This window comes from Fistularia commersonii, chromosome 13 (assembly GCF_037954325.1).
Source record: "Fistularia commersonii isolate RoL2024-O1a breed Wild chromosome 13, RoL_Fcom_v1.0, whole genome shotgun sequence".
Taxonomy (NCBI): Eukaryota; Metazoa; Chordata; class Actinopteri; order Syngnathiformes; family Fistulariidae; genus Fistularia; species Fistularia commersonii.
In genome coordinates this window covers 13,202,908-13,224,425 of record NC_141296.1, presented here as the reverse complement: position 1 = coordinate 13,224,425, position 21,518 = coordinate 13,202,908, and the positions used below count along the sequence as shown (strand labels likewise).

Sequence of the window (21,518 nt, the reverse complement as noted above, 5' to 3'; positions counted from 1 at the left end):
AAAAAGCAAATTCTAATTGAAGTTTTACTTCCGAGTCACGGAGGGCAATGTTAACATACATATGTCTTGAATTTAAAGCGTATTATACCATATCCATCCATCCATCATCTTCTGGCACTTATCCCGCAGGGGACGCCTATTCCAGGTGTCAGTGAGCAAGAGTTTGGTCAACACTAATCTAAACATTATCTAAATATTTACATTATATTAGATTAGATTACTTTAAATGAACAGGCATTCAATTTGGAAGACATTGCATATGAACACGTTGTACAAGTGCTTGATTTATTTTCATTCTTTTTTTATTCTGTAAAAGAAAAGAAAAGTGCGTTGTGTAAAGTTGTTCAAAAATAATGGTGACTGGATATTCAAAATGTTAATCATCATTTTAAAAAAAAATCATTTAAAAAGAAATTGATTCTTCAAACGTTCAGTCAGAGTGAAGCAGCTGTCGCCGTTCAGGTCAAAGCAGAAGTTCAAATCCAAAAACGCTTTTGTTTTCCTAAGGAGTGAAAACAGTAAAAACTGGCATCTGCAGCAATTTAAATCCTATTCATTTCTTTTTATTTCAACACAAACGGCACAGTTTCAGGAATGAGTCAAGGTGCAGTCGACGTTCTGATTGGATCCAGCGTTCTGTCCACCCGAACGGCAGCAGGTGACTTCAATAATCCGTGATTGAGTCACAGAAGCGCCTCAGGACGGTATTTGAGGCCGACGGCCGGGACCGGAGACGTGCGATTATTCCTCTCTGCTTCAACATGGCGTATCTGGGGGTTTTAGTCTTTGTGTTTATGACTCAGCTGGTTTCACCCAAAATCTTTGACAGCAGCCGGCCCAGGTGTTACCAGCCTTTACCCCGGAAACCAAACTTTGGCGTGAGGTGAGATTTATGTTTTGTTTTTTTTCCTCCCTCTGCATTCTGAATTTAACCTTCTGAGCGTATTACGTTGCTTGTCTGTTTCAGAACGGCGCCTCGTCCCCTTGAACTCTTCAAGCTGTCTGAGCTGCCCAAGTCCTGGGACTGGAGGAGTGTGAATGGTGTAAACTACGCCAGCACCACCCGCAACCAGCACATCCCTCAGTACTGCGGCTCCTGCTGGGCTCATGGCAGCACCAGCGCCATGGCAGGTCAGGGAGTCTTAAGGGTCACCTATGTTTATTCCAGAAACTTAGCCGGATTAGATTTGTGAACAAATCCTTTTGTGTGATTCGTGGGACGCCTCATTGTCTCGCGCAGATCGGATCAATATTAAGCGGAAGGCAATGTGGCCGTCCGCCTACCTGTCCGTGCAGCACGTGGTCGACTGCGCGGACGCCGGCACCTGCCACGGGGGCGACCATGCTGGCGTGTGGGAGTACGCCCACAACCACGGCATCCCTGACGAGACCTGCAACAACTACCAAGCCATCGATCAGAGTGAGCGCTCGCTGGTGGCGGCGGGGTTTGCCGTTTCTTTTCGTGAGAGTGACCGCTTTCTGTTTCTGTAGAGTGCAAACCGTTCAACGCCTGCGGGACCTGCACCACCTTTGGGATGTGTAACGTGGTGCAGAACTACAGTCTGTGGACGGTCGGCGACTACGGAGCCGTCGACGGCCGGGAAGCGATGATGGCGGAGATTTTCTCCGGAGGACCAATCAGGTATCGCCGTCCCGGTCGGTATCCCGCAATTTGGACGAGTGTCGTAATCTTCTTTGTCCCTCAGCTGTGGAATCATGGCCACGGAGAAGCTGGACGCGTACACCGGCGGTCTCTACTCTGAGTACGTGGAAACCCCGGACATCAACCACATCGTGTCGGTGGCTGGCTGGGGGCACGAGAACGGCACGGAGTACTGGATCGTACGGAACTCCTGGGGGGAGCCGTGGGTGAGTATCGCTCGCCGCAACCCGAACAGGTCGCTTCGTGATCGACGCGAACACGCTGCTGCGCTTCTTCTCCAGGGTGAGAAGGGCTGGCTCAGGATTGTCACCAGTGCCTACAAAGGAGGAAGCGGAAGCCACTACAACCTGGCTCTGGAGGAAGACTGCATGTACGGAGACATGATTGTCCCCCCTGGCTACCATTAGCCTCTGTGTGTTGGTGTCAATAACAGGAGTCCTCTGTGACTATGAAATCTAAAACCGTTATAAGTAACTGGCTTTTGTCATGAGTGTAAATAAAGCTTTTCAGAGTAACATGTTGTGCTGTTATCAATAGCAAATCCCTAATACAGACTGAATCAGTGTCCGGGCCTGAAATAAGCTTCGTAACCTCCAACTGCCGCAAATTGTGCTTCTGATCGGTTACTCACTGGGGCCACATTAATTGACCTTTAAATCCTCAGTTGGCTGCCAGACCTTCAAACCCTTCAGTCATGCAAAAGGACTGATTTTTGAGCCCCAATTTCAAGTTGAGAACAAGCTGCCAAAGGAGTTTTTTCTTTTTGTGCCAAACCATAATCCTCTTACCTTTTTCATACAAGTCTTTAAAATGACCAACAGTCCTTCATAAGAAAGTACTTTGACAAAACTGCTGGAATGATGGGCACCTGCAGTAGATGGACCAACACGTCCTGGGGAATTAGTGAACTGAGGACTCGGCGAGTTTGCAAAAGCTAGTGATGAACCACAGGTGTGGACTGGATAGGAAAAGTGAGGAACTCCTAGGCTATCCCTTAGCGTAAACCTGTTGCGGCATGACTCGGGCCCATGTACACAAACTACACTTTATCAGATTGTAAAGGTGTTGGTCCTCCAGATGGAGACTGGAAGATGGTTCCAATGAAGAGAAACTCTGCCGCTGACTCTTTAGAGTATGAGCTTTATTTTGCCTTTACATGGCATAGGTGTAGAAGCGGCACAGATCAGGTGATCCAACTTTTCAGAAAACTGAGTTTGATAACTCCGGCTCCTTGCCTTTTCTCCTATAGGTGAGCTCAAGCACGCCGCCGGATTCAGTCTCCGTGCAGAACGCACCAGGCCGGGTTTGGATATAATCCGAGAGTTCTCTGGGGATCTTGTGCGTGGAATCCCTGGTGAGGAGGAGAAGCGAGCATCCAGAGTGGCAGAGGAGCCCCGCACTCTCCAGAGCCTGCAGGTCCGGGAGGAACCGCCGGGGATCCTGATCCATCAGCACCACGTGGAGTCCTTCGCGGGTCGGCGGCTCCGGCACCAGGAGCGAGTGCAGGGTTGGCACGGCTTCACCGCAGCTGGACGTCAACACCCGGAACTGTGCGGGGCAAACGAGGTTAGGGGGTTCGTGTCCATCTCGGTGACGGAGCTTGAAGTCTCTACCTGTGGGTGTTTGAATCCCGCCACCATGACAATTTCCTCCGCCAGCTCAGCTGCCAGAGGGTCGGGCTCCACCGCCACCAGCCAGCCCCCAGGGGGCAGCAGGCGCAGCAAGCGGACGGCGCTGTAGCCGCAGCGCGTGCCCAGAACGAGCACACGGGTCGGGCGGACTCGCTTCACCGCCTCATCCAGGACCCACCCTGAGGCGTCAGAATAGGCCCGGTGAGTTGCAATATGATTGGTTCATGGATGGACGCTGCCATCGGCGGCGGATGCTCCAGTAAGTGACCATCGGACCCGACTCGATAACTTGATTTTTTTTTTTTTTTAAACCAGAGGTTTTTACTTAACTCAGCGGACTGACAATACACCACTGACCTGCAGCTGGGCTGATGAAGTCGGACAGGTGCGTGTCGGCAAGCAGGTCAAAGGTCTCCAGGACGCTCTCGGCGTCGCCGTGGGTGCATCGGGTGAACACGAAGGCGTGCGCACGTCTGATGCACACGCGTCCCCGCAGCAGCCTCAGCGCCAGGGTGCGCGCGCCCTGCCACAGGGCGGCAAGTTGGAGCCGCCATCGGGGGGAAAACCGGAGGGCGGCGGGAAGCAGCGGGGTGCAGACGACCACGGGCCACATTTGGGGGAAGAAAACCTAGAGGTGAGCAGACAATTCAGAGGAACTAAAAATCAGGCGACCCGTTGCGGCTCGTTCTCAGAAAAGTGCACCTTATTTTATATAAATAGTTGCTCCTAGCTCTTAATCCCGATCTGTCCTCGGTGCATCCCCTGGATTATTCTTTGCACCTTTAAAACGTCCAAAGCAATCGCCCGCAGTCAAATATTTCACCCGACACCCGGGGCAACAGTCAACTGGTAGCGCTCCTCCCTCCAGAATCACCTGTTCCCGTGCACAGGTTTCCTACCCCTGCGGATCTGAAACCCAACGCTGGCCTCTGCTGGACACTCCTGCACCCTACAGGTATTCTACTTGTGATCAAACTATTTTTAATGAAAGTAGTACATCTGTTGATGACTAAGTGAGCAAATGAATTTCTCTTGCTTGTTTTGTAATTTCTCTCCTGGCTATTCAGTATCTCCTCCTCGATTCCTAATTGTGAATTAAAATGACCTCATAACTTTATCTCGCTGACAGAGGAAGTAAATAAATCTAAAATATCGAAGGACTTATCAAAGGTGAAAATGAATTTCAAACAGGAAAATTAACACAAGACACTGAAAATACGCATCAACGGAGCACGTTCTTTTTCATTTTTTCATTTAAAAAGACCAAAATGGAACTCCTGGAACCGGCAGTATGTGAATGCAGCATAGGAAAAATAGTCATTTTTAAAATAACAGGAGAGTTATGGTGATACTTGCCAAAACCGCAGCGGGAACTGTCCGGGAGACGAGTGTGTCCTGTCACACACAGATGGGACTCTCACACAAGTGGAGGGCCCACCCACTGGACGCACACACTTAGTGGAGTAAAGTCAACATATATTGAAACAGCTCTGATTCCTAACTGCCAACCCGACCCTCCTCCGTCTAACGTACCCCCGACATCAAGTACTATATTTCTTTAATTGGTTCAAACTTTGAGAAAGGCATAAACACATCAGTATGAAATTATAAGAGCAAAATAAGGTCACAGTTAACAGCATCTAATAGGAATTCTGTTGTTGATTTATTAACTGTAAAAAACACCTTTAATTCTGCACTTTATGCCCAACTTGGGTGTGCAAGAAAGATTTGTTTTAACCTTTCATATCTTTCCCTAACACCTTTTTTTTTTCTGAAGATGGGTCGCCATATCACCTCTACAACTGAAAAGATGTGGCTGAAACAAAACGGTCGAATCATTAACATTCATATGACGCGAGTTTCACTGCTGCTTTAAGTGTGAACTCTGCAAAAAACAACAAAAAATAAAAAATAAAAGAGCGGTGTGAATTCCCCAGGGTGTAGCCAGTCGGCAGAATCCTGCAGCAGCGTGCATCCTGCTGTCAGCCCGGCTCTGTCAAGCTCGTCGGGGAAAGCGAGCGTACAACCGGAAGAGATGCACATTTGAAATCAAAATAAAAGCGCCGTCGGTTGTCGATTTCAATTAATGAATGCGGCATTTAAAGAGCCACTTTTATTCACGCGAACTCCTAATATTGGGAGTCAAATAGAGAAATCGGCAACAAAAGCAAAGCTTCATTTCTAGCTGAGTCGGGAGACCAGAGTATTTTAGCTATGTTTGTCAACACCAACAAACAGACACGAATCCACAATGTGGCGAACTGACAAGGAGAATCAAGAAAACTTTGCCGCTTTAGGTTAGCTGGGATCTCTGGGCCGCATGGAAGTCACGTTAAGACCTTTAAGGGTGCTGCTGTAGTCTGCACATTTGGATTAAATTTCTCAAAAATCAAGGTGTTATATCTGTACCACTTCAGTTCTCCGGCTGCTAATTCCAAACGGGAAAAATAAAACCTGTTAAGTGACACTTGACCTTTGGTCATGTGACTTACAAACTTCATTCTAAAACTCTGTATTTTCTGTGTATTGTCTGTATTCATGTAATTTCTACAGGATCACAACTTAATCCTGTCATTATTTCCCTTTTGTGTAATTTTATCAAATTTTTTCTAATTTAAAAATTATACGATATATATAGGGGCACTGACCCCGGTCATTCCCCGAATTCTCGCGAGACCCATCCGTGAGCGATCGCTCATGTGATAAATGCTAAACGTTGCGAGCTAACGCGATAGGAGCACATGATTGATCATGAATCGGCGCAGACGTGATCAAACGGCGATCTAATCCATAAATATAACATTTTACTGCCGTTCGCTCCGATTCCAACTGTTTGACGTTCACGTCGACGTTACCTGTGAACGGTAGCACAAACAGTAGCAAGCTAACACCCCGCCAACACGCTCTCAACGCTACTAGCCGCTTCGAGGATTTTATTTTGAAACGCAACAGCGGAAGTGACGCATCTAACGGCGGCCAGCCTGACGGCCCGAAACTCTTCCCTCAGACTTCAACCGGAGCAGCGACTGGTCCGCTCGTCCCGCCGGCGCAGGAAGCCTGGAAGCCGCGGAGCGACACCGACTGAAGGAGGCCGACCGACGACAACTCGCTTACCGACTGCGACGGATTAACACGGCTGCAAGGGGGGGGGCTGCCATTTTTCCTTTTTTTTTTCTCCCCCTCCTCACAAATTTAAAAGAGCGGTCGTCGACTCCCGGAGGACAGAGTTTATCCGCCAATGGCAAGTCCGGTTGCAGGAGAGTCTCATCAGCATCAACCGGGGACCGAGACGGCCGCTTTTCACGAAGCACAGAAATGGATCGAGGTGAGTTCGTGTTATTATTTTCATTTCCATCCATCCATCCATCCATCCATCCATCCATCCATCCGCCGACATCACCACTCCCACGCTTTTGCTCCGTCACCTGTTGGAAAAGGTGCATTTCAAAATAGAACCCTGAAGTTTCTCGGGTTGGTTTTCATTTTTTTTCGCTATTTATGATGTGTTTTCTGCACCAGAAGCGTGTGACCGACTCACCCAGGCGATCGCACTTCGGAACGCCTCTATTACACAGTTATAACAGACGGGACAGTCTTTTTTTTTTTTTTTTTTTTTTTTTTTGACATCACCCGGATTTACGCCTGCGGCGGCCTCCTCTGTGTTCCAGCAGGCGTCCGGCCGATTTCACTGATGGCCGGCCTTGTGCGTGCGACCGTGTGTGTATGTGTGTGTGTTTGGCAGAAAACAATGAACGCATCATGTGGAATGGATTTTTTTTTTCTTTTTTGTTGCCTCATCGGGAGCCCGGCGGAACAATAATCACAACAAGCGAGGTTTTGTTCCTGGAGAATTTCAATCGCCCCCCCCCCTCGTCGCATTTGACTTTGTCATCCTGCAGCGAACACACACACACACACACACACACACGCATACACACTGTTGTCCTACCCTCCCCAAACACTGATTGAAAGGCTTATTATGTGCTCATTATCAGCCTGGTAGGGTCACATAAAGGCAAGTGTGTGTGTGATTTAAACCCCACGTCCAACGCCTGGTAGTGACTGACCGGGAGCAGCAGGGCTGGAGGGGAAATATATAAAATGAGGGGGTGCAGGGACCTCAACTTTTTATCCTCCTGGAGCTGCAGTGGGATGTCACCATAGTCACATGACCTTATCTCCGGAGGAGTGAGAGGTCATCTCCGCCTTGTTTGTATCCTGACAAGTCAGCCGAGTGAAGATTTCTCACCTGAGGGAGCGGGGATGAGAAAATATGAGGAAATTGATTGCTCTGCTGCTGCTGTTGTTGTTTTTGTTTTTGTTGTTGTTGTTGTTGTGAACCACCTGGTCCAGGGGGAGGGCTAGGGGTTCATTACACACACACACACACACACATAGTAACAGTCACCTCGGGGAGCCTCAGTCAGGTCAGCAGTTTCCGTAGTTGCATCCCAGCAGAGCGCTTGCTTGGACGATTGCGGGCTTCCCAGGGGGTACCAAGGTGTGGTGGGAGGGGTGCTCAGCAGCAGGCGTGTGTGTTTGCTAGGAAGGAAGACCCATAATCTGATCAAAACGTCTGCTAGTTTGTGACCCGACATCCCAGAGCCAAACAGCCAGGTGGAGGCTTGGCCTTCCTCCTTCCAGTCCCTCTGTTCTCTCTAAATCCCCCTTGGCCGTCATTTTTTTTTTTTTTTTAATGATATCTAACAGTAATTACTCCTGATTATTTTAATTTTTTGGTGACATTTCGCTGATATTTCACAAATCTTCTTGCCAGGTGTTTGGGAAACTTTCCCCGGTAATTTCTTGACTCAGACTTTTCGTCCTGAGCTTTTCCTGCCTAAAATTGATGCAGATGAGCAGGACTGCAGGCAAGAGAAGATGAGATGACCCTTCTATTCAATGCAGGGCAGGAAGAAAGCAGCAGGATGGCGCAGAGGATAATTCTTGATTTTTTTTTTAAAAAGTATATATATATATATATACACTGCTCAAAAAAATAAAGGGAACACTTAAAAAACACATCCTAGATCTAAATGAATGAAATATTCTTATGAAATACTTTGCTCTTTACACAGTTGAATGTGCTGACAACAAAATCACACCAAAATGATCAATGGAAATCAATTGTATCAACCCATGGAGGTCTGGATTAGGAATCACACCCAAAATTAAAGTGTAAAAACAAATTCCAGGCTGATCCAACTTTGATGTAATGCCCTTAAAACAAGTCGAAATGAATCTATGTTGCTTCCTGAGTGGACACTATGATTTCACAGAAGTGTGATTGACTTGGAGTTACATTGTGTTGTTCAAGTGTTCCCTTTATTCTTTTGAGCAGTATATATATATCAATTTATTTATTTCTTTTGCAAACTTCCAATTATCATCTTCTTTGAGATCCTCTCAAATCATTAATTCCCCCGTGGGATTTTTCACAGCTGTAACACTTGCTCGGCAAGTGCTTTTTTGATTTGCACGGCAGGACGAGTGCTCCTGATGCCCTCTCACTTATCCTGATGTTAAGGTCATTGCCATGGTTACTCAAAACGCAACAAAACGACGGCTGTTTTGCTTGCATCGGTTGGATGTGGATATTCCGGGAGGAGCACCCCAAGTACCATCACGCACTGCATCCTGTGGCATTATTTGCATTTTCGTCAGTATTTTTTTATGCTTTGTGCTGCATGGCTACTCAAAAAGAAGGTTTTATGATTATTTTATAATCGCTAAATAGATTAGTCAACACTGTTTGAGGAAATAGTGGAAGTTGGCTGGTAGAGAATCCCCCAGATCTGCTTCAGAGGGGACCCTCTGGCTCTTTGATTCGGGGCCAAACACTTTGATGGTTGGATGTTGTACGGCTCCGGGGCGTCGCATCAACGGAAACCCAGGTTCTTCATCTCAGCGGTCTGTTCTTGTATCCCCGCATCTCTGTTGAGTTATGATCAAACCCTGAATGTGAGCGAGCGGCTCCTAGAAGTAGCTCCGCGTCAAGTTAGATGAAGAACACGCATCTGAACCGTGTGTGTCGGCCGAGAGGAGGATGGGTGGTTTTGGAAAACGAGGACGAATTAAAGGGTGAAAACTGCAAAACATTCCAAGAAAGCGGCGAGGACTTCAGGATTTCTTTTGCCGCCTTCGGCAAAGTGCTAAAAGAGAGAGCTGAGAACAGGAAATCGTGTCTCGTAATGGCGGTTGCCTTGGTGATGAAGTCAGTGTCAAGAAATGTGTAGCTAGCTCCGCTGCCATTTCGTAAATAAGAATAAGAATAAGAACAACTTTATTTATTCCGAAGGAAATTGTTGTGCCAGAGTTTCAAGTAAAAACATAACAATAATAAATGGAAGTAAGAAGGAGGGAGAATAAGAAATACAAATAAAACCATAGAGTGTCAAAGTCAAGGCTATAAAGTGTTTTAAGGTCTTAAGAAGTACAAAGATTTGAATATTCCCTTCGGCTGAAGGAAGAGGAATTTAAAAAAAAAAAAAAAAAGGAATAAAAAAAAAAAATAAATTAACAAGTCAAGTCATATTGTGTTTACACAGGGCCAAAGCACAACACGGTTGTCTCTTAACACTCTTCATGTAGATTGGGTCTGGACCGGGAAGAAACCAAGGCTGGAGCCATTGTGAATGTGGATGCCCTTCTGCCTCGACTGCTAGAGATAGAAAAAAAGAGAGAGAGAGGGTGAAGGACAGATACAAATGACCTCATACTAATATTAACAGTTGCACTGGCAGTTACTGCTGCAGTCGTTTCATCCACATACTAGAAACCACATGATTAAAATGGTTGTTTCTTCATAATGTCACTTTTCGCTGAAGGAGAGCCACGTTTGACAGCCAAGGTGCAAAATGAAATGAATCGGATTTTGTCCCATTGTCCAATGGGGCTTTTCTTTCGGAAGATCCTCTTCCTCCCCTGGAATTGTCAAGAGGCTTCTGATATTTGTGTGACAGAATAACGATAAAGCTAAAACTAATGCTAATGGTAAATCGCCAGATGTTGAGCTTGCACGGATACATATGTGAATGAATAGTTTGTGAAAACCAGTTGCGCTGAATATCTGCATCAATGTTAGACAGACATGCTAATGATAATTTCGGCCGAAAATCCACCTTTGCACTTCAAAATCATCCAAACAGAAGCAATCTACGCTCAACCAAATAACAACATCACAAACTGACAAGGTGTGTGACCAGGTGTTTGTGTGCCTTCAACTTTGGGAAATAACAGCTCGGGTCTTCCCATCCCATAATCTCAAATCCAACCCCCATCCCCAACTTGGTTTCCTGTTCATGGGTTTTTAGAAGAGATGGGATGTGAATTTATTCCATTAATGTGATTTTCTTTTTATCTATTATTCTTCCTGGTTTGTCTATCAACTGGATAAGATAATTTCAGTAATCCACAGTTTCCACTTTTGAACCGTGGGCTTTGGTGAAACATAACAAACAGCTGACAAATTGGCAGCAGCCTGTCCATCAATTGCCGTCCATCTTTGCCGTTCCAAAAAATAAGCATTGAGAATTCGCCCCGTGGTTGGATTCTGTCTTCTTCATCGTTGAGACGGTGTTAGCCTTTGTGCTGCTGTGTTGCACGCCGTTCAGACCCTCCGTGACCTCATTCCATATTTGGCATGAAGGAGGGCGGGCACATTGAGCTTCTTCTTCTTCGTGACGCGACACGTTCAAATGTCAAGTTGTCTGGCACGTGAGTGGCATTACTGTGGAAGAGTCTTAATTTAGGAGGGAAGTGCCTGTCTGACAAGGGGTTTATTGTAGATGGGGAACGTACCCGTCATCAGTCATCTTAATGCTACATTTTGCTCAAAATCCAAGAACACACACACACACACACACAAACACAGCCATCTGTCTGAGAAGAGGAGCTGAACCCAGTTTACAGCAGTATTTCAGTGTCATAATACGCAACGTAGACATGATTCATTTCAGCTTCTTGTGTTTTCTTTTGCTCTTTTTTTCTGGTTTTCTCTCCAAGCTAAATGAATGAGATCGCTTTTCGGCACGACGGCCATCATTAAATGCAGTCATTGCATTGAGATTCTTGTTTCTCTCTTCACTGAAAAGAATAAGTAACCGGGGACGCGCCAGGTGAGGGGAGAATCGCAATTTTATATGATCTGATATAAAGATGGCGATCTTCCGCCCACGGACAGTAGAGGTGACCTCTATGGGACGTTTGCTCTCATCAAACGGGAACTTTCCTGGATTGCCAATTTCGTTGCAATCTACCTCCTGATTTGAGGCCACTTCACCCGACTTGCAGTCCAGTGATGTTTAAAACCAATGTTTTGGTTGGATGGAGCTAATCTAGATAGCTTGCTAAATTTACAGCTAAGATTCTTTCATTGGGATTGTAGGAGACCCTTGTGAGCTACTTTGCACCAGATATATTCACCATTGATTATTCATTCAGTCATTATCTATACTGCTTATCCTGCACTCAGGGGTTAGAGGGATGCTATCTTAATCATTGATCAATGATTATTATTTGCTATTTTTGCCATATATAAAATCTCATCAGACTAAAAATAATTCCATCTTGATTGATGCTGATCACTAAACCAAATTTGTGGTAGATGAGACCTTGCAAACCAGCCTCTGATTAGCACCGGATGCTAATCTCCAAAAGATTTCAGAAGACGGTGCGAGGTTGTTATTAATGTCGATAATTCAGACCATCCAAGCAGCCGCACACTCTTTGCTGCCCTTGTGTTTCCATGACTGAGGGCCTTTCTCTGCCGGCGCACAAATCAGCTAGTGCGTCGCTTCAATTGCTCCCACGAATGGGGAAATCCCCTGAAAGTAAGATGCTAATCACCGTCCCTGCAGTTTTGATCCTCTTAATCTCAGCAGAAGCCTTCTGTCCGGCCCCTGGTGAGGCAGGGAGAGGAGCCGGCACGCTGACACAGTGGCGTCATTCAAACAGCAAGAGCGAAGGATTAGACACTTCAAAAAAAAGGAAGGCTAATATCTTTGCCATTTACACCTGCTTTTATTTTTGTATATTGTATCAGGCATTTTACATAATTCTCTATCTTAATCTCTACCGTTTCCCGTTTCTAACGCAACAAATGCAAAGATAGTCTTTGGACCACGAAGTGGACAGATGTCGAGCTCAAGCTGATGGCGCGGAAATGAAATTGACAGGAAGAGATGAAAGATCGTCATGTAAACAGAGCCGCGGTTTTCAGTATGAAAACATGCACAAATTCGTGTGCTGGATTACAAAAGAAGATGAAAGATTAGTCCCTTCTCTCTTTCCTGTGTCTCTCTCCATATACGTGTTTGTGCTTGCCGGGAGGCAAATCCGTCAACATGATAGCAGCTTGTGTGACGCAAGGGACACGTCCTCTAAGCACCGCCCTCAAAAGCAAACCCCCACGAAGAAGAGGAATACGACACGGGCGGCAAGGATTGAAAGTTACCACGGCATTCATGTTCTGCATGGCGGAAATCGTAACCATGGACTATCAGATGGGTTGAAGTGTTAAATTTCCATCCTGCACTGTTTTGCTGTGTTAAAAACCCTGCTGCTAGCAAACTTTGTACTTACTTTGGCTTAAATGTTTATGTCCCGCTACGAGCCCTGGAAACCCCTCTGTGACATCGCAGGCGAGGAGAGCTTGGACCTTATGAGCTTATGAGTCCTATCGAGAACGAAGCTCCTTTTTCATGAGTTCCTAAGGAACCATCACAAGAGCCTGCGTCAGAGTGGGCGCTAAGGTAGTTCTAGGAATTGAAATACACGGTCCCTTGATTCCTATGCTGTCCCAATGCACCAAAAAACAGCCGAGTTTCTTAAAAAGTTCGAGGAACAGCAAAAAAACGACTGCAGTGCGAAAGGGGCTTATGTTAAAGATGCCCAGGATTGCCTTTTCTCCATCAGCTAATTTCATGTGCTGAAAGCTACATTTACTAATCATTCGCCGTTCCAGCGCTTCATGAGACAAAGAGCCACGCTGAAGCCCTCAGAAATGGAGCTGATACCTTGTACGCCGAGCCGTGTCCTGTTCAGGGCTGGGGGAAACATGGTTCAAGTGAAAATCGTGAGTCTACAAGTCTAAATACAAATCTGTATTTCCACACGACTGTGCGTGATACATTGAATGTGAGTAGTTTTTCAGGGCTGAACTGATCTTTTACATTCATACTTTTCAACAACAGCTGTTTTTCCTGTTGGAATGTCTACATCAAACTTTCAAGGTTACTTTTTGCAAAGAGTTTATCCAGGTGATGTCCATGCAATATTTATTTATTTATTGACAAATAATTACCCTAAATGGCTTGTTTTGCCCTGCTGTTGTCATTTTTTAGTGCTCATTCTCTAAGCTACACGCTGGAATGGATATCACTTGTAGCGTTGGCACAGAACGCCTGAGCTGCACGGAAAATGAGTGAACGAATCGGTGGAGGTGGATCAGGCAATGAGCAGATCATTGTGACAACACGTTTTTTTTTTGGGATGTCTGCCCTGTCTGTTGATGCCTAACATCGCCAGCCTCTCTGTGACAAGCAGATCCTATTCGCTGTTTTTTAACTGTTGTGCACCGTCAGGGTAGAGGAGCCTTTAAAGAAGCCCGAGCAGATCGGCTTCACGCTCCAACAGGGTGACGGACGGTGATGGAAGTCCAGCGGGCTTCGATTCAAGCGCTTCTCGGTCTTGTTGTTCCCTTGCAACTCTGCCACACAGAGAACTCTCTCAAAATTCACACTTGTGTCAGATGACGTCTCCATATTTATGGAAGGGCACGTTGTTCACAAAGACAGCATTTAAAACTGCATCGGTTTAAAACTACTTTGTGTTTGCGTTTCCCTTCCTTCTACGCGGGTTTCCTGCAGGTTCTCCAGTTTCCTCCCTCGTCCAAAAACATGCAGTAGGTTCATTGGAGACCCTAAACTGTCCAGACATATGAATGAGAGTGAGATTGTTTATATTGCGAATATAATAATAAACGTGAATCCACCGTGTACTTGCATGCAACTTTATTAGCAGCTTCCTTGTAACATTGCGCCAACATTATAAGATGAATATAATGAAGGCTTCATCGCCTTGTTGCCACATATTATGCAGAGCAGTTCGGTCTGTGGGAGCCACCTGTTAAAGAGAAATACACATTTCAAGTGCATTTTCCTGGTATTGTCTGTTAAAATCTGTCTTTTTCTTGGAAGTTGTAGGCTATTCTTCTGTCTCTTCACTAGACCTTTTCCCATTCGAAAAGAAACTTTCCCTCTGACGTCTGTTTTTTACTAATTTTGCTAGCCTGTGGGTTCGGTTTTTGGTGCTCAAGTGACCGAGATGTAACCGAGAGATTGCGGCCGTTTTTCAAAAGAAAGATTTTCAGACTCAGATAATATATCCAATGGAAATAATTGATCTCTTTCAGACCAGTACCGGTCTACGACCTGAGAGTTTGGGACCACTGGTCTAATGTATTATTCCAGGGGTTAAAAAGTAGTTTGGGTGCCCTAATAAAAAAGTTCAAGAAGCGATCATCCTCCAATAAATAACACTTGGATTGAAATTACAAGCTTTTCGGTTCAAGACAATTTCACTCTGGTGCACTTTGCGAAGAAGCATAATTAGTTTTGAGTTGGCAAGGGTGCTCATTATTTATGATTTATAATCAAAAATCCTCTGTGAAGCTCTTTCAAAGATTCCTTAGCAGTCCTTTTGCGGTTTCAAGTGCGTTTCATCCTCATCAAACTACAACACGAGCTCCTTCCCCGAAAAGCTCCAGAGTTGTTTTACCTCAGTAGCATTTTTTGAACCAACCTTGATGACACCTGGAGTTTGACCCAAAGTGTCTGCAAGTGTCGAAAAGCCTCGGCACTCTAAACCTGCTTGAAGACAAAGTTGAGGAATTTGGTCAATCTTAGCACCAGGCTCATACCAGCCTTTGACAAATGTGTACTGGAACAGTGAAGTGGCTGCTCGGAATCAATGATCACAAACACAGCAGACGGTCGATAAATTGAGTTCCCCTTTGTTGTTTGCCCCTCCTCAGTCCTCCAGCCCTCCGAACAGTTGTGATAAGTTTAGAGTTATTTATTTTCTATTAAGAACTGATAAGTTCTACCTTGTGCTGCAAGCCGAACTGCTCAACAACATCAATGACTAAGACCTATCAAGCAAGGGTTATCCATCAGCCAGTGGAGCTATAATCTGAACTACCGTCTAACTAGAAGGCGCTCGCTTCGTCGATTGCGATCGACCGCTCAAGCACAAAGGTAGTGTTGGTCGATCGCATGGCTTAAAAAAAACAGTGGACGGATGATAGGCTATCGCACTATGGCGTATGTCACTTGATTGACACTCAGGGCAGCCGTTCTGATATTTGATCTGTTTTTGACAAGCAAGTCACCAAACTATGCATGTGTATTCATTCGCACCAGCTTCTGGAAAACTCTAGCAAGCCACCGAGACGCCTTGATAGCTTCCAATTTAATTATACTGAACTTAAGAAAGGATTTAGAAATAAGAGTGGGAGCTGGACAAAGCCGAAAACCTACTGCTTCCGTATGCAATGGGAGGATTTTTTTTTTCCTCCGTGTCATATCCACAGTGCGTTTGCGTCATCTGTCTGTCTGCCATTGCAGTTTTGAAGAAGGGAAATGTGGTGTAGCATTTTTGGACTGTTCATTAAAAAAAAAAAAAAAACACACACATCAACTTCCCTTCAAAAGGGAGCTAAGAAAGGGGAAGGAACTAAAACCCCAGCTGTTCAGACGGCTGTCATTTTTCCAAGAGGAGACCACAGTCTCCGCTGCTGTTGACCCTAAGTACTTGAAATCCTCAAACTTCTTGATCTCCACTCCCTGTAACCTCACCGCTGCGACTAACCTTCATTCCTCTCCTTTCCAGAGCATACAAGTCATTCTTTGTTTTGCCTTTGCCACCTCTGCCTTCACCTCACGCTGTATCTCCCTGTATTCCTATCTGTTCCCTTCGGTCCCCTCGGTATCCCACTTCTTTGCTAACCGCTTTCTCTGTTTATACCCCCGCACTTCATCATTCCACCACAAAGTCTCCTTATCTACTTTCCCTCCAGGCAATACACCAAGTACTCTCCTACCCTGACCACATTAGCTGTAGTTGTCCATTCACCTGGAAGCTCTCCCTGACCACCAGAGCCTTCTCAATTCCTCCCTGAAAACCATACAACACTCCTGCCTTTTTAGCTTCCACCACTTTGTCCTCTGCTCTGCCTTTGTCCCCTTCCTTGTGATCTTCCTTGTCACCAGTCATCCTACAAACCACCATCCTCTGCTGTCTGGCTACACTCTCACCCAACACTACTTTGCAGTCACTGATCTCTTTCAGCTTATTTCGTCTCTACAAGATGCAGTCTACCTGCGTGCTCCTGCCTCCGCTCTTATAAGTCACTCTATGTTCCTTTTTATCTGTTCACTAAACTATTTTCAACCTTTTTGCAAAGTCTACCACTATCTGTCCCTCTGCATTCCTATCCTCGATACCAGATCTGCCCACCACTTCTTGATCACCTCTAGTGCCTGCGCCAACATGTCCATCTAAGTCTGCACCAATTACCACCCTCTCATCTCCAGATATATTATCTAGGTATATTCTAGATCACTTCATCTAACTCATTCCAGAAATTCTCCTTCTCCTCAAATTCACATCTCACCTGCGGGTCATAGCCAATAACAACATTGAGCATCACACCTTCAATTTCCAGTTTCAGACACTAAGTCTATCTGACATTCTTTTCTCCCCCAGAACATTCCTTACAAACTCCTCCTTCAAGATAACTCCTACTCCATTTCTCTTCCAGTCAGTAGCATGATAGTACAACTCAAAACCTGCTCCTATGCTTCTAGCCTTACTAACGCTCCACCTGGTCCCCTGGAAACACAGTAAATCCAACTTCCTTCTCTATATCATGTTAACCAACTCTACCTTTTCTTGTCATCGTCCCAATATTCAAAGTCCCTTCTCTCAGTCCCAGACTCTTGCCTTTCCTCTTATCTCTCTGCCTCTGAACACACCTTCCTCCTCTCAGTCTTCGAACCCACAGTAGCCCAATTTCCCCTGGTACCCTGTTGGTCATCGGTACCAATGGCGGTCATTGTTAACCCGGGCCTCGACCGATCCGCTATGGAATTGTGAAGTTTGATTCGCATTTTTTTTGCAAAAGTTTTACACCAGATGCCCTTCCTGACACAACCTTCTGCATTTTCCGGGCTTGGGACCATCTCAGGGAGACACTGGCCTGTGCCGCCCTTATTCATGAATAAATATATGTTTTGCATTTTTATAGTGGGTAGATCATTATGATTTGGTCATTTACAATTAGGACGCAAGCCGAAAACGTGTCACCCCTGACTTCAATAAACTAATTAGAGCAACATTTTACTCTGTTTCTCTTGGTGGGTTTGAAAACTATGGCTTGACCACAACACTGCTTTTCTACCCCCTCTAATTTTTTTTTTTTTCCCCCCAGGATATTTTGGTCACTACTGTTTCTCAACTGTTGTTTTGTCGGCAAGACCAAAGATGTCAGGGCCGCGTTTAATCATCTTTCGCCCGGGACAGACCGAAATCACACGGTGTGCACCCACTTAAGAATCTTCCCTTTGGTCAATAATGAGGGGGCAGCTCTTCTATTCAGGGACCCAAGCTGTTCAGTGACAGGCTTGTTCTCCAATCTTTTCCAATAATTACAGTCCGTGCCTCCTCTGTCATGGAATCTGCCGCCACTCTATTGATTGCCTTCATTCGCGGCCAATGTGGGTCGTTTCGAATGCCTCCTATTTAGCTCAGATTTATTGATGTTTTTGCAGGGCTGCTGACCAAAAATGTGACAAGCCTACTTAGACCGGCTGAGAAAACCTTTGCACCCCCTCAACCCCCACCCCAGCTCCTGCTTCCAGCACTTTCTATCGGCTGCCCTTCCCTCTCCTGCAGAAGGACACACACCCCACCGACACAGAGGCTCCAGAAACTACGTAGATTTAAAATTAGCTGAGATAGAAACATGCTTAGTGACACTGCAAACACTCATAGGTTGGAAATGAATCACCTTTTGCTGGAAAGAAACAACAACCTTGGATGAGGTGTTACACACACTACACTATTTGGAGCTGAGCTTCGTGAGCAAGTGGGGGTGTTTGATGGGACAGTGACGGATGTTTCTCACTGTCCAGGGGACGCTTCTAATTGGGTCACGCAAACTGAACTGGTTTCCTAGTTTCATGGGGGCACAGGGGAGCTGGACTCTTTCTGACTGTCATGGGAGTAGATTCTTCGCTGGATGGCAGCGGCACAGCGACACTGAGCGACTGCACCATGAAAGTAATTGCTCTTTGGTTTTTTTTTTTTAACATTTATTAGAACAGGTTCCTTAACAGAGTCACACACATTCTTACAACACCTCATAACAAGATACACATTATACAATATTCTTTATAGGTCACTTATTTCCTCACTAGCAAGCGAAAAATAGAATAAAACTAAAAAAAAAAAAAAAAAAAAAAAAAAAACATCTAACTCAGTCATATAGAGATAATATCTTCAACTCTCCAAATATTTTTCAATGGGTGCCCATTTGTCAAGATATAGGTCTGTCTGAAGTCGTAAGTTTGCCGTTATGCGTTCCATGCAGTTTACATCCTTAAGCCTCTGACGCCACTGGTCCAGGATAGGTGGGTGGGATTTGAGGCAGTTTACTGGGATCATTTTATGTGCAATTAATAGAAGAACTCTTTAATTGCTCTTTGCGCCATGCGTTATAAAGCATCTTTATAGAATAAATACATATATGCAGCCTGATGCTTGGGTTTCTAAGCCCCATGTTTAAATATGCCAGACGGGCATATTTGATAATATTCCCGTCAGATGACCAGTAATAATGTCACAACAATAGCACTTTCAACTTGCAAAATACATATTTTATTGTCTGTTTATATATTGTATAGTTATTTTATTGCCTATCTGTATATTTTATATATATTGTCTATTTTTTACAGTTTTATATTTGTATTGTTCAGGACTACAGATGGAAATTAGCTATGAGCTACAATCTGGTACAAACATCTCTGCCTCTGTGCTTAATGTAATTGTACACTGTCCTAATAAACTTCTCAACAAACAAACAAACAAATGGAAAATACCAGCATCTACCTTTCCAGTAATTTCCAGACGTTCCAAGGCTGTAAACTTACATCACTAAAATCTAAGGTGAAAGGGTGCGCAAACACTTTCAAAATGTCAGAAGTGAAACTCCATAAATATATAAGTCTGAGACGCAAATCAAATTTGCTGTCACATGTCAACATTCTATCTGCACTTAGATATTCAATGGGGCCGTCCCAGACATGCACATTGAGTTCCCTATACTGTCTGTTAATATACTATTCCCTATACTATACTATCACATTCAGATGTACGCACACACACACACACACACACACACACACACACACACACACAGCTCCCTCGTTGGTAGCCTCCTGACAACAATGCATGCCATCCCATCATCCTCCCAGAGCTTGCGTGCAATTGTTTGTGTGGATTGGGTTGAATGATGCACCATCGCTGTGTATTGCTGCTAATTCAGTGGTAAAAAGCAGGTTGAACGATGTGTTGATCGATGTAATTCATAATCCCAAAACTGAAACGTTTTCCTGCAGTTACATCAATATCAACAAAGAATAGCTACAGTCTAGCTGCTGTTTTAATTTAATGTACGGTCTGGATTTGAGTGTATCTGGCTCAGCATTGGTTTAGACAAATACAACAACGTCCTCTTTAAAATATAAATATGCACAGTAACAAAATAAAGTAGGGAGGGCTCATGTTGACATCGCTCCTTAAACGAAAACAGTGTTGTATGAGTTTACACACCAATCAGAGTTTGACGTTCACTTATATCTAATCTTAGATATAAGACATCATTCTGCCATTTTTGCACTATATTAGCTTGCAAATCGTTAAATTTTATTAGGTAATGGTCGAAAGGTTTTCCAGTGTGCATAAAGTTTGTCAATATCGCCATGTAAGAAATAGACATTTTGTCGGCAGCATAATATTGATATGTCTTTTAATGGCTTCCTAACATCAAGTGATATATTTTTCCTTTATCCATTTACCCCCTCTATCCTGACTTCACATGAGCAGAATCTTCATGTCTTTTATCTTCTGTTTGATTGGACGGATGACATTGAAAAAAGGTTAAGATATTATTAAAATTTCCTCACTGTGGGAATGATTAAAAGAATATTCTATTCCATTCTATTCTACGGTCGGACTCCCCTTTTTCTGCCCTGGCTGACCCTTATTAGAGATTCAGCCGAAAACCATTAGTTTTTATTTGCATGAGAATAAGTGCCTACTTTCTTTATTTCCCTTTGTTTGTGTGTGTGTGTGTGTGTGTGTGTGTGTGTGTGTGTGTGTGTGTGTGTGTGTGTGTGTGTGTGTGTGTGTGTGTGTGTGTGTGTGTGTGTGTGTGTGAGATCACAGATGGGTGACAAAGTGTCCTAGTAATGCGTCAGATCACCGCAGGACACCCAGATGGCCTAAGTGCACCTTGTCTTAGTTTCTCCACCTATGAATCCAGCCTGGCGATACGGAAGTGGTAAAAAACTTAGTCCTGTGTATTAGTCGGAAACCTTGGATTGGCGTTCCAGTTTTCACACTGTGCCGTATTTTTCGGACTATGCGTCGCTCCGGATTATAAGTCGCACCAGCCAAAAATGCATAATAGAGAACGAAAAAAAAAAAAAATCGCACTGGAGTATAAGTCGCATTTTTGGGGGGGAAATTTATTTAATAAAATCCAACACCAAGAATAGACATTTCATCATGAAAGGCAATTTAAAATGAAAATAGAATAGAGAACAACAGACTGAACAAGTATAGCCTATATGACGCATAAACAAAGAACTGAGAACGTGCCTGGTAGGCTATGTTACCGTAACATATTACGGTAAGAGTCATTCAAATAACGATAGCATATAGCACATGCTACAACCAAACAATCTGTGTCACTCCTAATCACTAAATCCAACGAAATCTTCTTCTGTGTCACTTCCGAACAACTCCGCCAACTCCGAAGGTAGACAGTGCGCCGCTTCCTCATCTACCGGTACGTCGCTACGTCAGAGTCATCGTCACTTGCAGTTCCAATTATTCCAGCCTTTCTGGATCCCGACAGGATGGCGCCCTTGTTCTGATGG

General features: G+C 44.7%; 3 protein-coding genes across 10 annotated transcripts in view; 2 read left to right on the top strand and 1 right to left on the bottom strand.

Annotated features, from left to right (window-relative positions):
- Positions 1-761: 761 nt before the first annotated feature.
- Positions 762-2,070, top strand: LOC147227947 (cathepsin Z-like). The gene is made up of 6 exons (XM_086158292.1): positions 762-883; positions 968-1,131; positions 1,241-1,420; positions 1,492-1,642; positions 1,707-1,869; positions 1,945-2,070. The coding sequence occupies exons 1-6, from the start codon at positions 762-764 to the stop codon at positions 2,068-2,070; spliced, it is 906 nt and encodes a 301-aa protein (XP_086014418.1).
- Positions 2,071-2,863: 793 nt separating this feature from the next.
- LOC147227946 (transmembrane O-methyltransferase homolog) lies at positions 2,864-6,418 on the bottom strand. The gene is made up of 4 exons (XM_086158156.1): positions 6,409-6,418; positions 3,652-3,922; positions 3,277-3,473; positions 2,864-3,211 (listed from the first exon to the last, which is right to left on the bottom strand). Exons 2-4 carry the CDS (start codon positions 3,905-3,907, stop codon positions 2,864-2,866), a joined length of 801 nt encoding a protein of 266 aa, XP_086014282.1. The 5' UTR covers positions 3,908-3,922; positions 6,409-6,418.
- Positions 6,323-21,518, top strand: part of LOC147227945 (LIM and calponin homology domains-containing protein 1-like) — a 92,833-nt gene continuing 77,637 nt past the window's right edge. For 7 of the 8 annotated variants that reach the window (XM_086158140.1, XM_086158135.1, XM_086158139.1 and 4 more), the window contains exon 1: positions 6,323-6,619. In XM_086158140.1, coding sequence (XP_086014266.1) covers positions 6,533-6,619 — 87 coding nt within the window. In that variant the 5' untranslated portion in view covers positions 6,323-6,532. The remainder of the gene's footprint in view (positions 6,620-21,518) is intronic. The other variant, XM_086158143.1, reaches the window with a different exon arrangement.